The 13809-nt window shown below is 35.0% G+C and overlaps 2 protein-coding genes across 4 annotated transcripts in view; both read right to left on the bottom strand.

Annotated features, from left to right (window-relative positions):
* Positions 1–4478: 4478 nt before the first annotated feature.
* Positions 4479–9110, bottom strand: LOC126762494 (uncharacterized). Of its 3 annotated transcripts, XM_050479277.1 has the most exons (3): positions 8816–9110; positions 7797–8490; positions 4479–5207 (listed from the first exon to the last, which is right to left on the bottom strand). In XM_050479277.1, exons 2-3 carry the CDS (start codon positions 7911–7913, stop codon positions 4887–4889), a joined length of 438 nt encoding a protein of 145 aa, XP_050335234.1. In that variant the 5' UTR covers positions 7914–8490; positions 8816–9110; the 3' UTR covers positions 4479–4886. The 3 variants fall into 3 exon arrangements, with proteins under 3 accessions (XP_050335234.1, XP_050335233.1, XP_050335235.1); XM_050479276.1 differs by having other exon boundaries at positions 7797–9110; XM_050479278.1 differs by having other exon boundaries at positions 7845–9110.
* Positions 9111–13123: 4013 nt separating this feature from the next.
* The window catches only part of LOC126762493 (ammonium transporter Rh type B-B), a 33403-nt gene continuing 32717 nt past the window's right edge, over positions 13124–13809 (bottom strand). The window contains exons 7-8 of the mRNA XM_050479275.1: positions 13591–13684; positions 13124–13533 (exon numbers count right to left, since the gene is read on the bottom strand). Coding sequence (XP_050335232.1) covers positions 13436–13533; positions 13591–13684 — 192 coding nt within the window. The 3' untranslated portion in view covers positions 13124–13435. The remainder of the gene's footprint in view (positions 13534–13590; positions 13685–13809) is intronic.

Below are 13809 nucleotides of genomic sequence, written 5' to 3'. Positions count from 1 at the left end.
TCGCAGTGGACATTCCAAAAAAGAAGAATATAAGAGAAAACATTAACGTCGGGTACAACGATGTTATACCTTCCATATCGTAGGTGCATTTTTATAGCAAAATAGAATATAAAAAGATCATTTTCTTGATTTTGACATTTCAGTTTGTATGGCAGCCACATGCTACACTCGTACGATCTGAACAACATTTCATTGACTCCGCTCGTCATGCTGATCATTTATACGTAGGTTGCCTTTTATATTTAAGGATATGGCAACACTAGTGTTGCAATCTGGAAATTTACAATTTTAAATATTGATATTTTTGATGGTATGCATACTCAGAACGTATTGAAAACTAAGCGATATTTGTGTTGTATAACTTCTTATTCTTATTCTTAATGGTACCTATTAAATCAAGAAGATTTTTGCGCAATTATTTTTTACTACTTACTACTTTCGACGCAGATTATCCAGCAACAATCCATCGATGAAATTAATTCCTTTTTTGGCGATGAAGCTCCATCAAGGAACAGTGTTTATCGATGTAATGATGAATTTAAACGAATTTCAGGAAAGTCGTTCCAAATCATTTGTTGTTCCAGAAACTAATGATGCTGTGCGAAAACTGATATTTCAAGATCGTCATGCGACCTATCGAGGCATTACTGGAACTAGTATACAACAAAAATTATTTCTTCATGTTTTATCCCACACAATTTGTCAAGGCTAGTGTTGATGGGTCGAGCGAAATGTTAACAAAATACGATAGTGGCGCTTCGAAACAAGTCTCTGAATGAATCGTTGATTCACCCCTATGAGCCCAAAAGTAAGCACCAGTCGACTGTATGGGGTTTTCAAGATGAGCCGAATCCAACAAAAGTTGATCGCGCACGAAGCGCTTCCAGACAAATGGTTGCCTGTTTTTTTTTTGGAAAAACTAGATATGTCGCAATCATAGCACTGGAACAACGCAGAACAGTAAATTCTGAGTGGTATACAATCATTTGTTTACAAGATGTCGTTCATGAAATCAGGAGAACCAACCGCCGAAAACGGATCACTCTTCACCACGACAATGTTAGCTGTCACCCAAGTGACTCAAGCAACTCCATATTTGAGACTCAAAAAATCGATTTGATGAGTCATCCTCCGTATGGTCCTGATTTGACATCAAATTACTTCTTTTTATTCGGCTGACGCGTTCAAAAGGCATGTTTTGGAGATATCTGAATCACAGTTGCAAAAATGCTTTGAGAATTAGTTCTTAATGGAGAATATTTTGAAAAACAATAAGGAGATTTTCGATCCTCACAATTTAAATATAATATAAAAGGCAACCTACTTATTTATCTTTTATTAGGTTTCTGGTGTGTCCTTCTGAGTTTCTGATAGTGGACAATCTAAAAATACTACATGCAAGTGTGAGACAGTATGTCATATCTTTTTGGGTATGTGAAAATTCTGTGACGGGCGGGCTTACAATGATTTTGCATGTCACAAATCAATGAGAACGGTATCAAAATGGTAAGAATTGAGCTTCGAATTATTTCGCCTCAACTGGGTTTTAGGGATTCTCAAAAGAATGATACGTGATAAGACTTGAAGAGACTAATGGCCAAGATTTAGGTTCCTTTTAAAGTAAAACAAAAAACAACAAACTATATAATAACCCCTCACCCAAAAAATTCTACTCTGCATCCGCCCCTGCTACTAAGGAGCAGCATTTAAACAGTGTTCGGTTCCGCCTTAGTCTTTCCTTATCGTAGATCATATAATCTGTAAATGTATTGTAGTTTTCGTTAAATATACGGAAAAGTGTTTCCTCTTAAGAAACCGTTATTTTTGGCGAGGCAATAATATGTGAAACCCTTACTATACTGATAATAACATTTCACTTCCTTGAATTCCTTTCCGTTTAAATGAAAAATATGTTTTGTTTGGACCAAAACCTTTCTCAACTGATAAGAGATATTTATAAATTTATTTATTTCGCATGAAAGTGCAACTTGAAAGCTGATTATCTATGACTCAACTGCTCAAGCACAAAAACGCGTTGAACAAAGATAACAGAACAGTGAAATTCATTAATTAAAAATAAAATGCTTAACTTGATAACTGCAACCAGCACTAAAGTCGGTTTAAGATAATTTATGGAAATAAAAGAGAATAACATTTAAAACATTTATGGTATTGAAGAATTACTGTTAAGATAATGAATTGGATACAAATTTGACGACCTCTTTAATATAGGAGGAACTTCGGAAATGTAATGTGCAATATAGTAAGTATTGAGTGATTGTTCATTTGTTTCACATTATTAGTCTGCACACGCTTTAGTCGCTCAAAATTCTCACATCGTTTCCCTCACACCTTGCTTGATATTGACTGGCTAGCTATGGAATACCACTAACAGGAATATCAAATATCGGTATGCCGGTTATGATACCCATGTACCATATACCAATATAGAGATATTAGCAAATTGCAAGTGCGACTATGCGCATAGCTCTGCGGTTTGCTTGCATTCTCACAGGTTATTTGATTTGCGTGGTTTATTGATTATGGCAGTAACTGAGATAGATCAATGTTGACAAAATGCCAATGCCGCACTTCAAAGTTCATAACGCTACAGTGTTGAGAGATGGCAGGTTATTATACCCAGCTACACTTGGTAAGTTCTTTCGAAAAGTATATAAGACAAGCCAACATGTTGCCCTGGGTATAATAATTTCCTTTACATAACGGGTTATAATTACCAATCGGTTGGGAAGATGAGTTCGTGTGTCTACCCGACTGACAACTTGAGTCCAATTTGTGATACCTTGGGGAAAAATGATATACATTATCCCTGGTCTTATGAGTAGCTCAAATTTTGGAAATTAGTAGTAACAAGCGTATGGAGTCATGTGTAGAAGTTCACGCAAATAAGGAAAGTTCTCTTATCGCCATTCACTTGAGAGTGGCCAGAAACGATTCTTTTACATATGGCTCAAGCAGCTCACGACTTCCGGTCTTTGACCAAGTATCCTCTGGGTAGTCTAAGAACATCCGTTTGAAGGCAAGCTAAAGTGAGAAGGCGAAACAGCCCCTTCACAGGGTTGTGCGCTGGATTTGGGACCCGCCACGTAAAAAGCGCCCCCAATGAAAGATTTACTCATAATTCCCGTCCTGCAGGGGTTTGGACGATGACAACAACTGATGAGTCGACGTTGCGAATTTCGAGAGAAAAATTCTGCGAAAGATTTGTGGTTGTTTGCGCGTTGGCCACGGCGAATATCGCATTCGATGGAACGATGAGTTGTATGAGTTATACGACTCCATTGACATAGTTCAGCGAATTAAAAGACAGTGGCCATGCTGGCTAGGTCATGTTGTCCGAATGGACGAAAACACTCCAGCTCTGAAAGTATTCGACGCAGTACCCGTCGAGGGAAGCAGAGCAAGAGGAAGACCTCCACTCCGTTGAAGGACCAGGTGGAGAAGGACCTGGCTTCGCTTGGAATATCCAATTGGCGCCACGTAGCGAAAAGAAGAAATGACTGGCGCGTTGTTGTTAACTCGGCTATAATCGCGTAGAAACCGCTTACGCCAATAAAGAAGAAGAAAAAGAAGTAGTAACAAGCGTATAAGGTTTCAAAGGTTACCTAAATCAATCATAGTCCTTAATGTAAATATTACATAAACTATAACTAGAGTATTCCAGTCTAGAAGTTAAAAAAAGTCTAATATTTTTTCCATTTATTTAGGAATACGTTCTCAAGAGGTCTTCGCAAAACTCAAATCATATTCGGAGATATAGGTATTTTACTGACCCGGTCCAAACTGGTTCTACTGAAACTGAAAAGCGCGTTTTTCTCGAAACTGTCTTTTTAAAAACGATATCCACGATTTCTCAGGTTCTGCTCGACCGATTTACCATAAATTTTTTTTTAGTTTCTTTATGACCTTGTCTATGTCTGAAGCCATCCATATCTCAAAATTGAAATTTTTACTATTTTTAAAAAATTCGAAGCAACTAAAAAGTTGTACAGTCTTTTTTTTTAAGCAGTCGGCATTCCGTGAAAAATTATTTTTTCAATTTTTCCTTAGAACCAAACATTGCGACATTATTTTAGATTACTAGCTTTGTTTGGTTTCAGTTTTGCTAAGAGGGATGAAATTGAGGGCATGATCAGGTACCAATTTTTTGAGAACCCCCCTTTTATCAGATGATTTATGAAATTCATACCTTATACTACCCCTCTGAAACACTCTGAACACAGTTTTGAAATGGACAAAGCCAGATCACATCCTCGCTTACTTCACACATATTCAAAAAGACGACAGAGGCAATGTAATCACACACAGTACTCATGAAATGTGAAAATTCTCAAAAATCGGTAGCCGTTTTGGACCGATTGTCAAGAACTATTTTTAAAATCCGAGACTCATATAAGTTGTCACCTTGCCTTATCCTAAACAAGTAAAATTTACCAAGTGTATTGAACAAAAATAAATTGACGTCACGAAATTCGCATAGTCTATATTTACTAGTAAAATAATCTGATTACGTAGATTTTCATTCAGTGGCACAACTACATTAACATTCTTAACGATACAATGTAGATATCGCTAATCTTAAAATACATATGTAGGTATATACAGACTACTCTACTCAAAGTATTGAATTCTTTCGTTTTACAAACATATGTTTGACATGATATGATACCTTAAAGAAGGTTGTACTAATAACTCTTTATGCTTGTACATACTATATATGTATATCTATATATCTATATATATTTTATATTCATTAGTGATACGATATACATTTATATGTCTCAATACTTTTATACATTCAGTTTGTCTCTTAGTGGTCAGAGCCTGAGTCGTAAAAACCATAAAATTACACTCATAATTAAATGCTAAGTTACTTCATCACTAAGCTGATGATTCGTTGAAGAATTCATCGCAGATTTGCATCTCACTTCGCAATTAATATTCCGTTTATTTATATTGTTATTGTTACTTTTGTCCACTTTCTTCCTGCCATTGAGAATTTGTGCGACATCTGCATCGTCGATGGTGCCTTTGAATATGAGTGGATATGGCCACTCGTGACATATTGTAGGCCCGCTGTAATCGCGTAAGGCGCTGATGAGCGCATCTAAGCGCTGCACTTCGAGCAGCTCCTCATTGAAGCTCTTCACTTCGTCCATCATTGTGTTGACATTCGATTCCAGAACCTGTGAATGAGCGAAGGGAATTAAGTATAAAAAATATGATAAAATTATAAACTAAAAGTATTAAAGCTATTCTTACTAAAATAAAGTACAGATACGTATAGTCTAAATTTTTGTTTCAGAGATATGTCCATTGAGATAAATATCACATATCTCTAAATTTTAACATATTCCGCAGAAACCAACGCTCATCACAGTGGTCATAAACAGGAGACACTAAATTTTATTGTCTATACATAATATCGGATAATAAGCTTCCGAAATTTGATGAGAAGTTTTGACATTTTTTGCGTTTTTCATTATTAGTTTGTGAAGAAATTCTGGACTAGAACTTGTCAGATAGACGATTATGGATCAAGATTACCGAAGAAATCACTCCATTAAATCTCCCATTTTGAAAGTACCATACTCTAAATTTTATGAACGATCTCCTTCCGAGGAAATACTAAACCAGAAATATCGAAAATATAGAAATTCCGTATTTTTTGCTTATTTGCATAGCTTATACGAGTAATTAAGAAGTGCTCATATTCTATTGCTGTGTCCATTTGTAATATACGTATTGTCAACAGCTAGTTTAAACGACACCCTACACAATTTTCAACGGTTTGTCATACCTTAGTATTCGTTTATATGCATAGGTTCGTAAATATGTACTTAAGCAGAGATTGAGGTTAAATAGTAACAAACAGACACTACGAAAGTGTTTAAGGTGGCAGATAAAGGTGTTTGTTTGTGATTTGTTGATGTTGCATTGAGTAAGTGGGTGCCACTTGGTTTGTTTGCCTTTCCGAGCAAAACTGTGAATTTCGTTCTATTTACATAGCACGTGTACGTACATATACATATACAATATATATACATCTATATATATATATATATATACATATAGAATAATGGGACTAAGTGACGCTCTCCGTATTATTGACATTGAGTAAATGCTCTAATTGTTAAATACACAAATGACACGAGGCGATTTGGGTTGTGTGAGTGAGACCCCAACAGGGAAAATGTTCTATTTTCTCGCTCAATTCTAATGCTTTGTTGAAAATTCCTCAAGTTTGAAGTGCAAAGTACTTTCATTACTATTGTAGCCAGCTTTTAACAATGTAACTTTGTAATAATATTATGAAATCCATACTTATCACCGTTGACAATCAGTTATTGTAAGTAAATAATGAAAATGTAATGTAATAGTGAAGAAATAAATTGGAATGAGCAAATAGGCGGTCGTAGTAGCCGAGTGTTTTTAGTTTGTGACCGCTAGTCGGCGGTGCAGAGCGGAGATCTTAGTTGGAATAAGGCGACTACACCGAAGCTGTAACCCCCTTCACAAATACTAAAGATTCCATACAATAATTGGATTTTGATCGATCAGCTTGTATTTCAGCTATATGTTAGATTAATCCGATCTGGAAAATTTCTTAAGGTTTTGTAGCGTTGCTTTAGAAAACAATCTACGCCAAATTTTGTTAAGATATCTCGTTCTATACAGAAAATTGATTTTATCGTCAGTTTGTATGACAGCTATGAGCTATAGTGGTCCGATATCGTTCTGATATGAGCAGATTTTTGAGAGAAAGGAAGTGTGGAATATATAATACGATACCTTAAAAAATGAAGAACTAGTTCGTATGTGTACAGTCAAACAAATAGTCAGATAGACATAGCTAAATCGACTCAGCTCGTCGCGGTCATCATTTACATATACATACATATGCATATCCTCTAGATTCTCCGACGTTTTCTGCTGGGTGTTACAAAACTTCGTGGTAAACTTTAAAGTATAACCTGTTCAGGGTATGCAAAGTCCGAAATATACAATATTTGACATAAAAAAGTTATTTCGTAAGTGCAGGCGCCTATCGCGTGGCATAAAATTACTATTAATTTTGCAGATAACATATAGACATCGACGAATTATGAGTACCGTAACTGAATTTTATGAAAATCCACCTAATTTCCTGCATAGCCGGCTTTGACTCCTACTAACAAACATTATCATTCGAATAGTATCGAATCACAGATCTAGGAGACCTATCGACACTGCCATTTCTTGATATGGTCAGCTAAAGGTTTTTCGGAAAACTATGTCTTGTTCTAGTTTTATTTAGCCTATTGTATCTTCTTATTGGGATGATTTAGCATTTAGAAGATTGATTTTAGACCTCAGCCTAATACCAGAAGGTAACTATTTCAAATTGGAAAATAAATCGTAGTGCGTCTCTGTAAGATGGTTTGCACTCCGAATATGACAAGTTTATTTTTATTACTGAAATTTTTTTGATGATGAGAAGTATGTAAGTGAAGTTTCAGAATACAACTGGATATAAATCTTAATGAAGTATAATTCTGCGATTTCTGTTAAAGTATACAGAGCATAGATATCATAGACACCATTTTGTTTATTCGACATCTAAGCTTCTAGGAAATTTGATATTTCTTTTAAAATTCCCCAAAATCTAGTAGGTACTATATAATATAAGAGCTGTATACAAAAATTAAAAAAAAAAAAGTGAAGTATCGATATAATATGGTTAAACATATGCATGTACGTATATGCTTGTATAAAATAACTGTTTGTGCAATTACCAAAAATTCAATATGCAAATTTATTACACATTTCAACATTTGACGTACACGATTGCGTAGCTTTTCGATTGTCAGCAGATGCCGCTGCATGACATTAATTGACGTTTCGCTTGTCATACTTTTCGCTTATATTTTGACGTCGCGTCTAGCTGACTAAATAATTGACAAACCGATTGTATGAACGCTTCACACATTTGTATGCATGCGCATATGTATGCATAATAAACGGCAATATTTTGTAATATGTACTGCGTTATTATTGTTTGTTGTTGTTAACTGTAATTTGCATGCGAACTAACTTGTTTATTTTGAAACCGTCGTTGCTACTTAGTTATAGTCTAGTTGTAGGCGTTGGAAGACACTTTTTCACAAACTATTTTGGAATTAGACTTTCGATTTATATGGGCTTCATTGGGTGTTCGAAATGTTGCACGTGTGTTGCATATATTCATATTTTATTATATTTTGTTTATCGTAATTTGCATTTGTGGGAAAATCACTGTCCTCTGCATACACTTCTTTCAATTTATTTGATATGATTTTCTCATTATTATTTGCCACTTCGTGTCACGCGCAACACCCGCCTTTCCGCCTTCCCGACGTCTGATTTTTTACACTTAGATATGCGTTAATGACCTGTGTTGCATGCCACAGTCGAATAGATGACGCCACAAAGTGTGGATTTATAAAGCAACTGTCACACATATACAAATACATAAAAATCATAGAACGTTTGCTCACAGAAATCACTCTGATTTCGTGTGTATGTGTGTGTTTGTGTGTACGGTCTCACTTTAGTAAAAAATGTACATTAGATATCAACTGGTAGATAGAAAAACATTTCTCCAACAGGTACACCCGTCGCGGTCATTAGTGTCAACATGATTGCATGGCAAGCCAGCGTGCACACATACGCACACACACATACAGCAGGGTAGTAATACACGGTTGTACACAATTAGGAAAGAATTTGCTAACGCCGCAGTGTCTGTGAGCGCTTCAGCTGTTTTGCGTCGTACTTGTTGGTATGTCATATGCTTCGGCTTTAACCGTTAGCCTCTACCACTGCGCCGTCTTCAGGCAACTTCGCGTACAAGGCATATGGGAAGCACTACCCGCCGCACAACGTAAGGTCGTTAGGTAGAAAAAGCTTTCTGTCGGCTATCGTACGCGTTTAAAATAAAAATCACACTGTGACGTTTTTAGCTGCGGGTTTTTTATGCTTTTTTGCAAAAATGGTTTTCGTCATCTAGCGTTACTGTCAGCGGTCTAGCTATCCATCGGCAAGTATGGTGAGCGACTGATGAACATTCGTGCAGCCAAACTGAATGCTTTAGCTGGTGTGCACTCCACGACATTTACATATTTGTATTTGCTTCTCATTGTTTTTATATTTTTATTTATTCTTACTTACTTTTGCTTGTTGTATTCATTTCACTAAGAAAGACAAAGTCACTCACTGCGCGTTTGTAGTAAGCACCGACGCTCACTGAAGAGCATTTTATTGCTCAATTGTTCTAATGCGCTTGCCAGCGAGGAGGTTATCAATTCGATTGAAAAAAAATATCGCAAACAATCGAAGAAGAACTTTTGGTGTTTGCTTTTGAAAATACCAATTAATCAAATTTTTGTTATGGGTATGGATTTATGGTATGACAGCACCTATCATTGGTACTCATTTTCCTTTCAGGAACCATCTCATATGATCGAGGAACAGAAAAAAGTCGCTGGAAGCCGGATCCGAAGAATACAGTGAATATGGAACCATTTCGATATTTTCAGTAGAGTCAGCTGTTGTTTCTATGTTTTTAAAAACATTGGATTTTACTTTCAACTGTCAAGTTTAACAAGCAATAACTTTTGTAATGAACCTTTTTTTTAGCTAAGTGCTATTTATTTAGAAAACTAGTTCGATTTACAGATTAAAGTTTTTGCTTTCTATATTGGTAGCTTCGTACACCCTAATCGTTATCACAGGAAAGTAACTTCCCGATGTCGAAACTATAGGTTTACTTAATTCTTAACTACTGATAAGCCGGTTCGTCGGTTTTACGAGTAACATTTTTAGCTTTTTAGATAAGAATCGGTAATACCAGTTAAATAATTTCTGATAGTTTTCCTTTCTTTACTTTTGGTTTATGGTTTCTCTCATTGTGAGCGCTTTTTGGGCAAAATTATTTTTCAACTTAATGATAATCTCGTATAGTTTTCCCTCCAAAAGGGTCTGTAATTTATGCTCATCTTTTGACACTTCAAAATACATGTATTTAAATGTATGGACGTTTCTTATACATATGTACCTGTACTTACTGCTTTACTTGCTCCAAATTTCAAGATCAGAGTGTCAAAAGACGGCCCTTCTGAATAATGTGCGAGCGAGAGTCTTTTGTGCCTTCAGTTGGCCGCTCTTTTGAGTAATTTTTATGATTGTCAATTACTTTGAATTCAATTTACTCAATTTATTAACATTATTTCTACACACATATATGCATACACATGCTTTATATCAGCGTTGGTCTCTCGCGAAGTTTTTTAATGCAATCAAATTCTAGATTCTCAAAACGTGAATTAATTCTTTTATTCAATTGTTTTTTGGTATGTTCGCATTCTTTTGTGCTATGGTTAAGCGTGCTGTAATTCAATCGCTCGTGTAAAGACACTATGTAACTAGAAGCACCATTATGATAATAAATAATGTACAATTAGACATAAATATTTATTGTTTCACTTTGCTCTTCAGGAGTTAAATTTACGTCAATAATTAGCGCAGTTTCAAGTGGCACTCTCGTCTATATGATATTTATGAGAAGATTGTCGGAAGGCATTTTCCCGCAATGCCATTTATTTAAACACGTTTTTGAAAGCAAATAAACATTAATTTTGATCAAAAGATATCATAATATAGTATGTATATGTGACAATATTCGCCTTTTACAGGCACTCAAGGCCTTTCATTTCCTTTCAATTAAAATTTATTTGTATTAAGTACTAAATAATTTAATAAAAATTGAAATATTTTTGCGCGATTGATAATTTTTTTAAACTAACGGACTATATTAACCAGAAATATCTAACTATATTTTCGAAAAACCATCCAGAAGTCTTACCTGGGCGAATGCATCGCCTGCATGTTACACTTCGAAGCGATTATGAGTTCAAGGGCCAATGTAATTTGAGATAGCGATGTCATTATCAATAAGAGGCACACTTTTTTCGACCGAATTGAAGGATATGAATTAAAACTGCAATAAGACGCGTTGCACATTCCGCATGCAATGTTTAAGAGAAGGTTATTTTCAAGAAAAGTGGCTTAAGTTGATCCAAATTCATTAGACTTTATCGCGACATATTTTTTCAGTGGTTTTATGATAGTTTCGTATTTGAAAGATAACCCTAATGTAAACAAAACTCATTGCATCTCTTAAATGAAGGCGTGTCATCACGACAGAGAGTTTGAAAATTGAGTTATGAAGATTAGCGTCTTGGTGTGAAAATATCAGAACAGTTTTGGTAATTTTTTTTACGTGTGCTGTTAATTAGTAAAAACTTGTTAAAGAAATTATTAAGTTTATTGATATTCCAATTAGCATTTAAACAAAAACAATGCAATTAAAAGCGAAAATTACCACTAAAAACTAATCAATTTCTAACTTTAGATTATGTTTTGAGATAACATGTCAAACAAATAAAGGCAGATTGGCGATTGAACATTAGCTGATACTTACGGATTAGAGCCGCCATCAAACGAAGCTGATTGATTTTTTAAAATATCTCTTTCAAGGAAGAAAGCCACTCGGGGGTTTTCCATTGCCTGTAAAGTGGCGATCACTGTTTAAGCTTTTTCGCTGTCCGTACATAGCTGGATTGAAATCTGGTTCTGCAAGAGGTATCCGCCATTCAAGCGCGATCACTCACAGACAGGTTTGCGAATTTTTTAATGCAAAAATTTTGGATTTTATATTACTTTTTTAGGCAAACGCCTACAACAATATCTTTTCATCCGAAGATTCTTATACTCTCAGTTGCAACCTCATTTTCTGGGTTTCACTAGATTTCTGTATTTGGGGGCACAGTGCTCAGCTCACTTAATCAGTTCTAGTTTCGTGAGTAGTAATTGAGTAGCATGAGATGGATAAGAATTTAAAATATTGTGGATTTGTTTTCGATTCCTCTTATTATTATTATTATTCCACTCATCTTATTTTTACTAACATCTGCAAAGCAAACTTGACCTGGAAAAGTGTTCTTTTATAAGTCTTCAACGTTACTCACATTCCACATATAGTTGTACTTACATAAGGAAGAGCCATGATGTTTTAAATTTTAAGAGTAAAGTTAGAAAATCCGCTGCTGTTCCGATAACTTGAGATATGTAACTCCACATTGTCAGCCAGTGAGTTCACAGCATTTAGCATCCGACGGCGCTTACAACGAAGTTTATTTTTGTACAAAAATATTTGCTAACACTACTTTTATGTTTGCATTTATGTATATACATATGTATGTACGTGTGAATATTATATAACTGCAATGACTTTCCTAACGAATGTTTAGTGGGGGAAAAATACGCAAGAAACTTTTTAATGAAATAATGCGAAATTTTATTATTGCCACTTTGCTTTCATACAGCTTTTGCATTACTATGCTATTATTGTTGCTGCGGGTTGTTGCAATTTGTTTGTATTAATGTACATTTTACGCATATTCACGGTGCGGAAAGTTCACATTTGTCTGTGATTTTTGACATTTGAAAAATAAACTCATATGCATGTATAGATGCATATGTTATATATTTACACGTAGTATATATCTATCTATATATATATATGTATGTATTTCGCTATGTACGAGCGAAAGCTTCATTTGTAAACACCGCGGTAGTACACATTATTCTCGGGCACAATGACATTCCAGTGGCGCAACATAATTGGGCGCCAACGTACTGCTGACACTCTGCCGGCGTCCAAAAGGCGTGAAAGTTTGTCGAAACTTTATACAAATTCCACGAAAATTATAGCAAATTGGCACAAGGCATCGCAGCAGTCAGTGAAAAGTAAGAGAGGAAATTAAAAAATTGAAAATAAATAAAAAAAAAAGAAAAATTGTAAGAACATGCATAGATGGCGGAGAAATTCTTGAAAAGTGCAGCGACATTATCGTAACACACACACACACACACTTGTGAATAAAAATATATATAAAGGCATGTGAGCAATATGTTGATTAAAAGTTTCAGCTAATGAGACGAAATAAGAAAAGCGAAAAATATAAATATTTGAAATTACCAAGGCAATTACTTTCAAGTAGCAAAAAAAATACATTTAATATTTGCTTCGAAATTGCTCGTGTTTATTAAGTGTGGCATAAAACATAGTATTCGACGTTGCTCTACATAAACTAAACTAAACAGTGATGACATCAATAATCTAACAAACAACAACTAAAATAATTCAAATTGATTATACTTATATGATTACAATTAGATTGTGTTGGGACTCCACAAAGTAACAGCACTTTGGCTGCTATCATATTATTTATAAAAAAAAAAAAAAAACTTAAGACGCTACAAATGAAGTGTTCTAAATTTTCCATGTAAAAAATGGAAATGTAACATAATTTATTTATGTTTTGGGCCTTTACTAGTCTTCTTTATGATCTGGCACCTCCCAGTGTAGCTCGTCCTGATGATGTTCGTCCTTCTGCAATTTGCGCATGCCCGTGTATTTAAGGATAGCACCTAGAAGAGAGGAATAGCATGAATATTACAGTATGCTTAGAAGGCTTCTTCCAGTACCTGTTATGATGCCACCGACAATGGCCACCAGTAAGGTGACTGCAATGGCGCAAAGTTGAAAACCAGCTTGAGCGGTTGCCGTACGTTCATAACCCTGCAAACATAAGATACACATTTGTTTACTAAAATCTTTAATTATATTATTATTGAAGGTTATGAAGGTTTTTTACTTCTATTGAATACGCGCAGAAACAAAGATCTCTATCAGCTATAGCGTAT

Source organism: Bactrocera neohumeralis, chromosome 6, assembly GCF_024586455.1.
Source record: "Bactrocera neohumeralis isolate Rockhampton chromosome 6, APGP_CSIRO_Bneo_wtdbg2-racon-allhic-juicebox.fasta_v2, whole genome shotgun sequence".
Taxonomy (NCBI): Eukaryota; Metazoa; Arthropoda; class Insecta; order Diptera; family Tephritidae; genus Bactrocera; species Bactrocera neohumeralis.
Note: the sequence above shows the minus strand (reverse complement) of the source record. Positions and strands in the feature narration are given on the sequence as shown.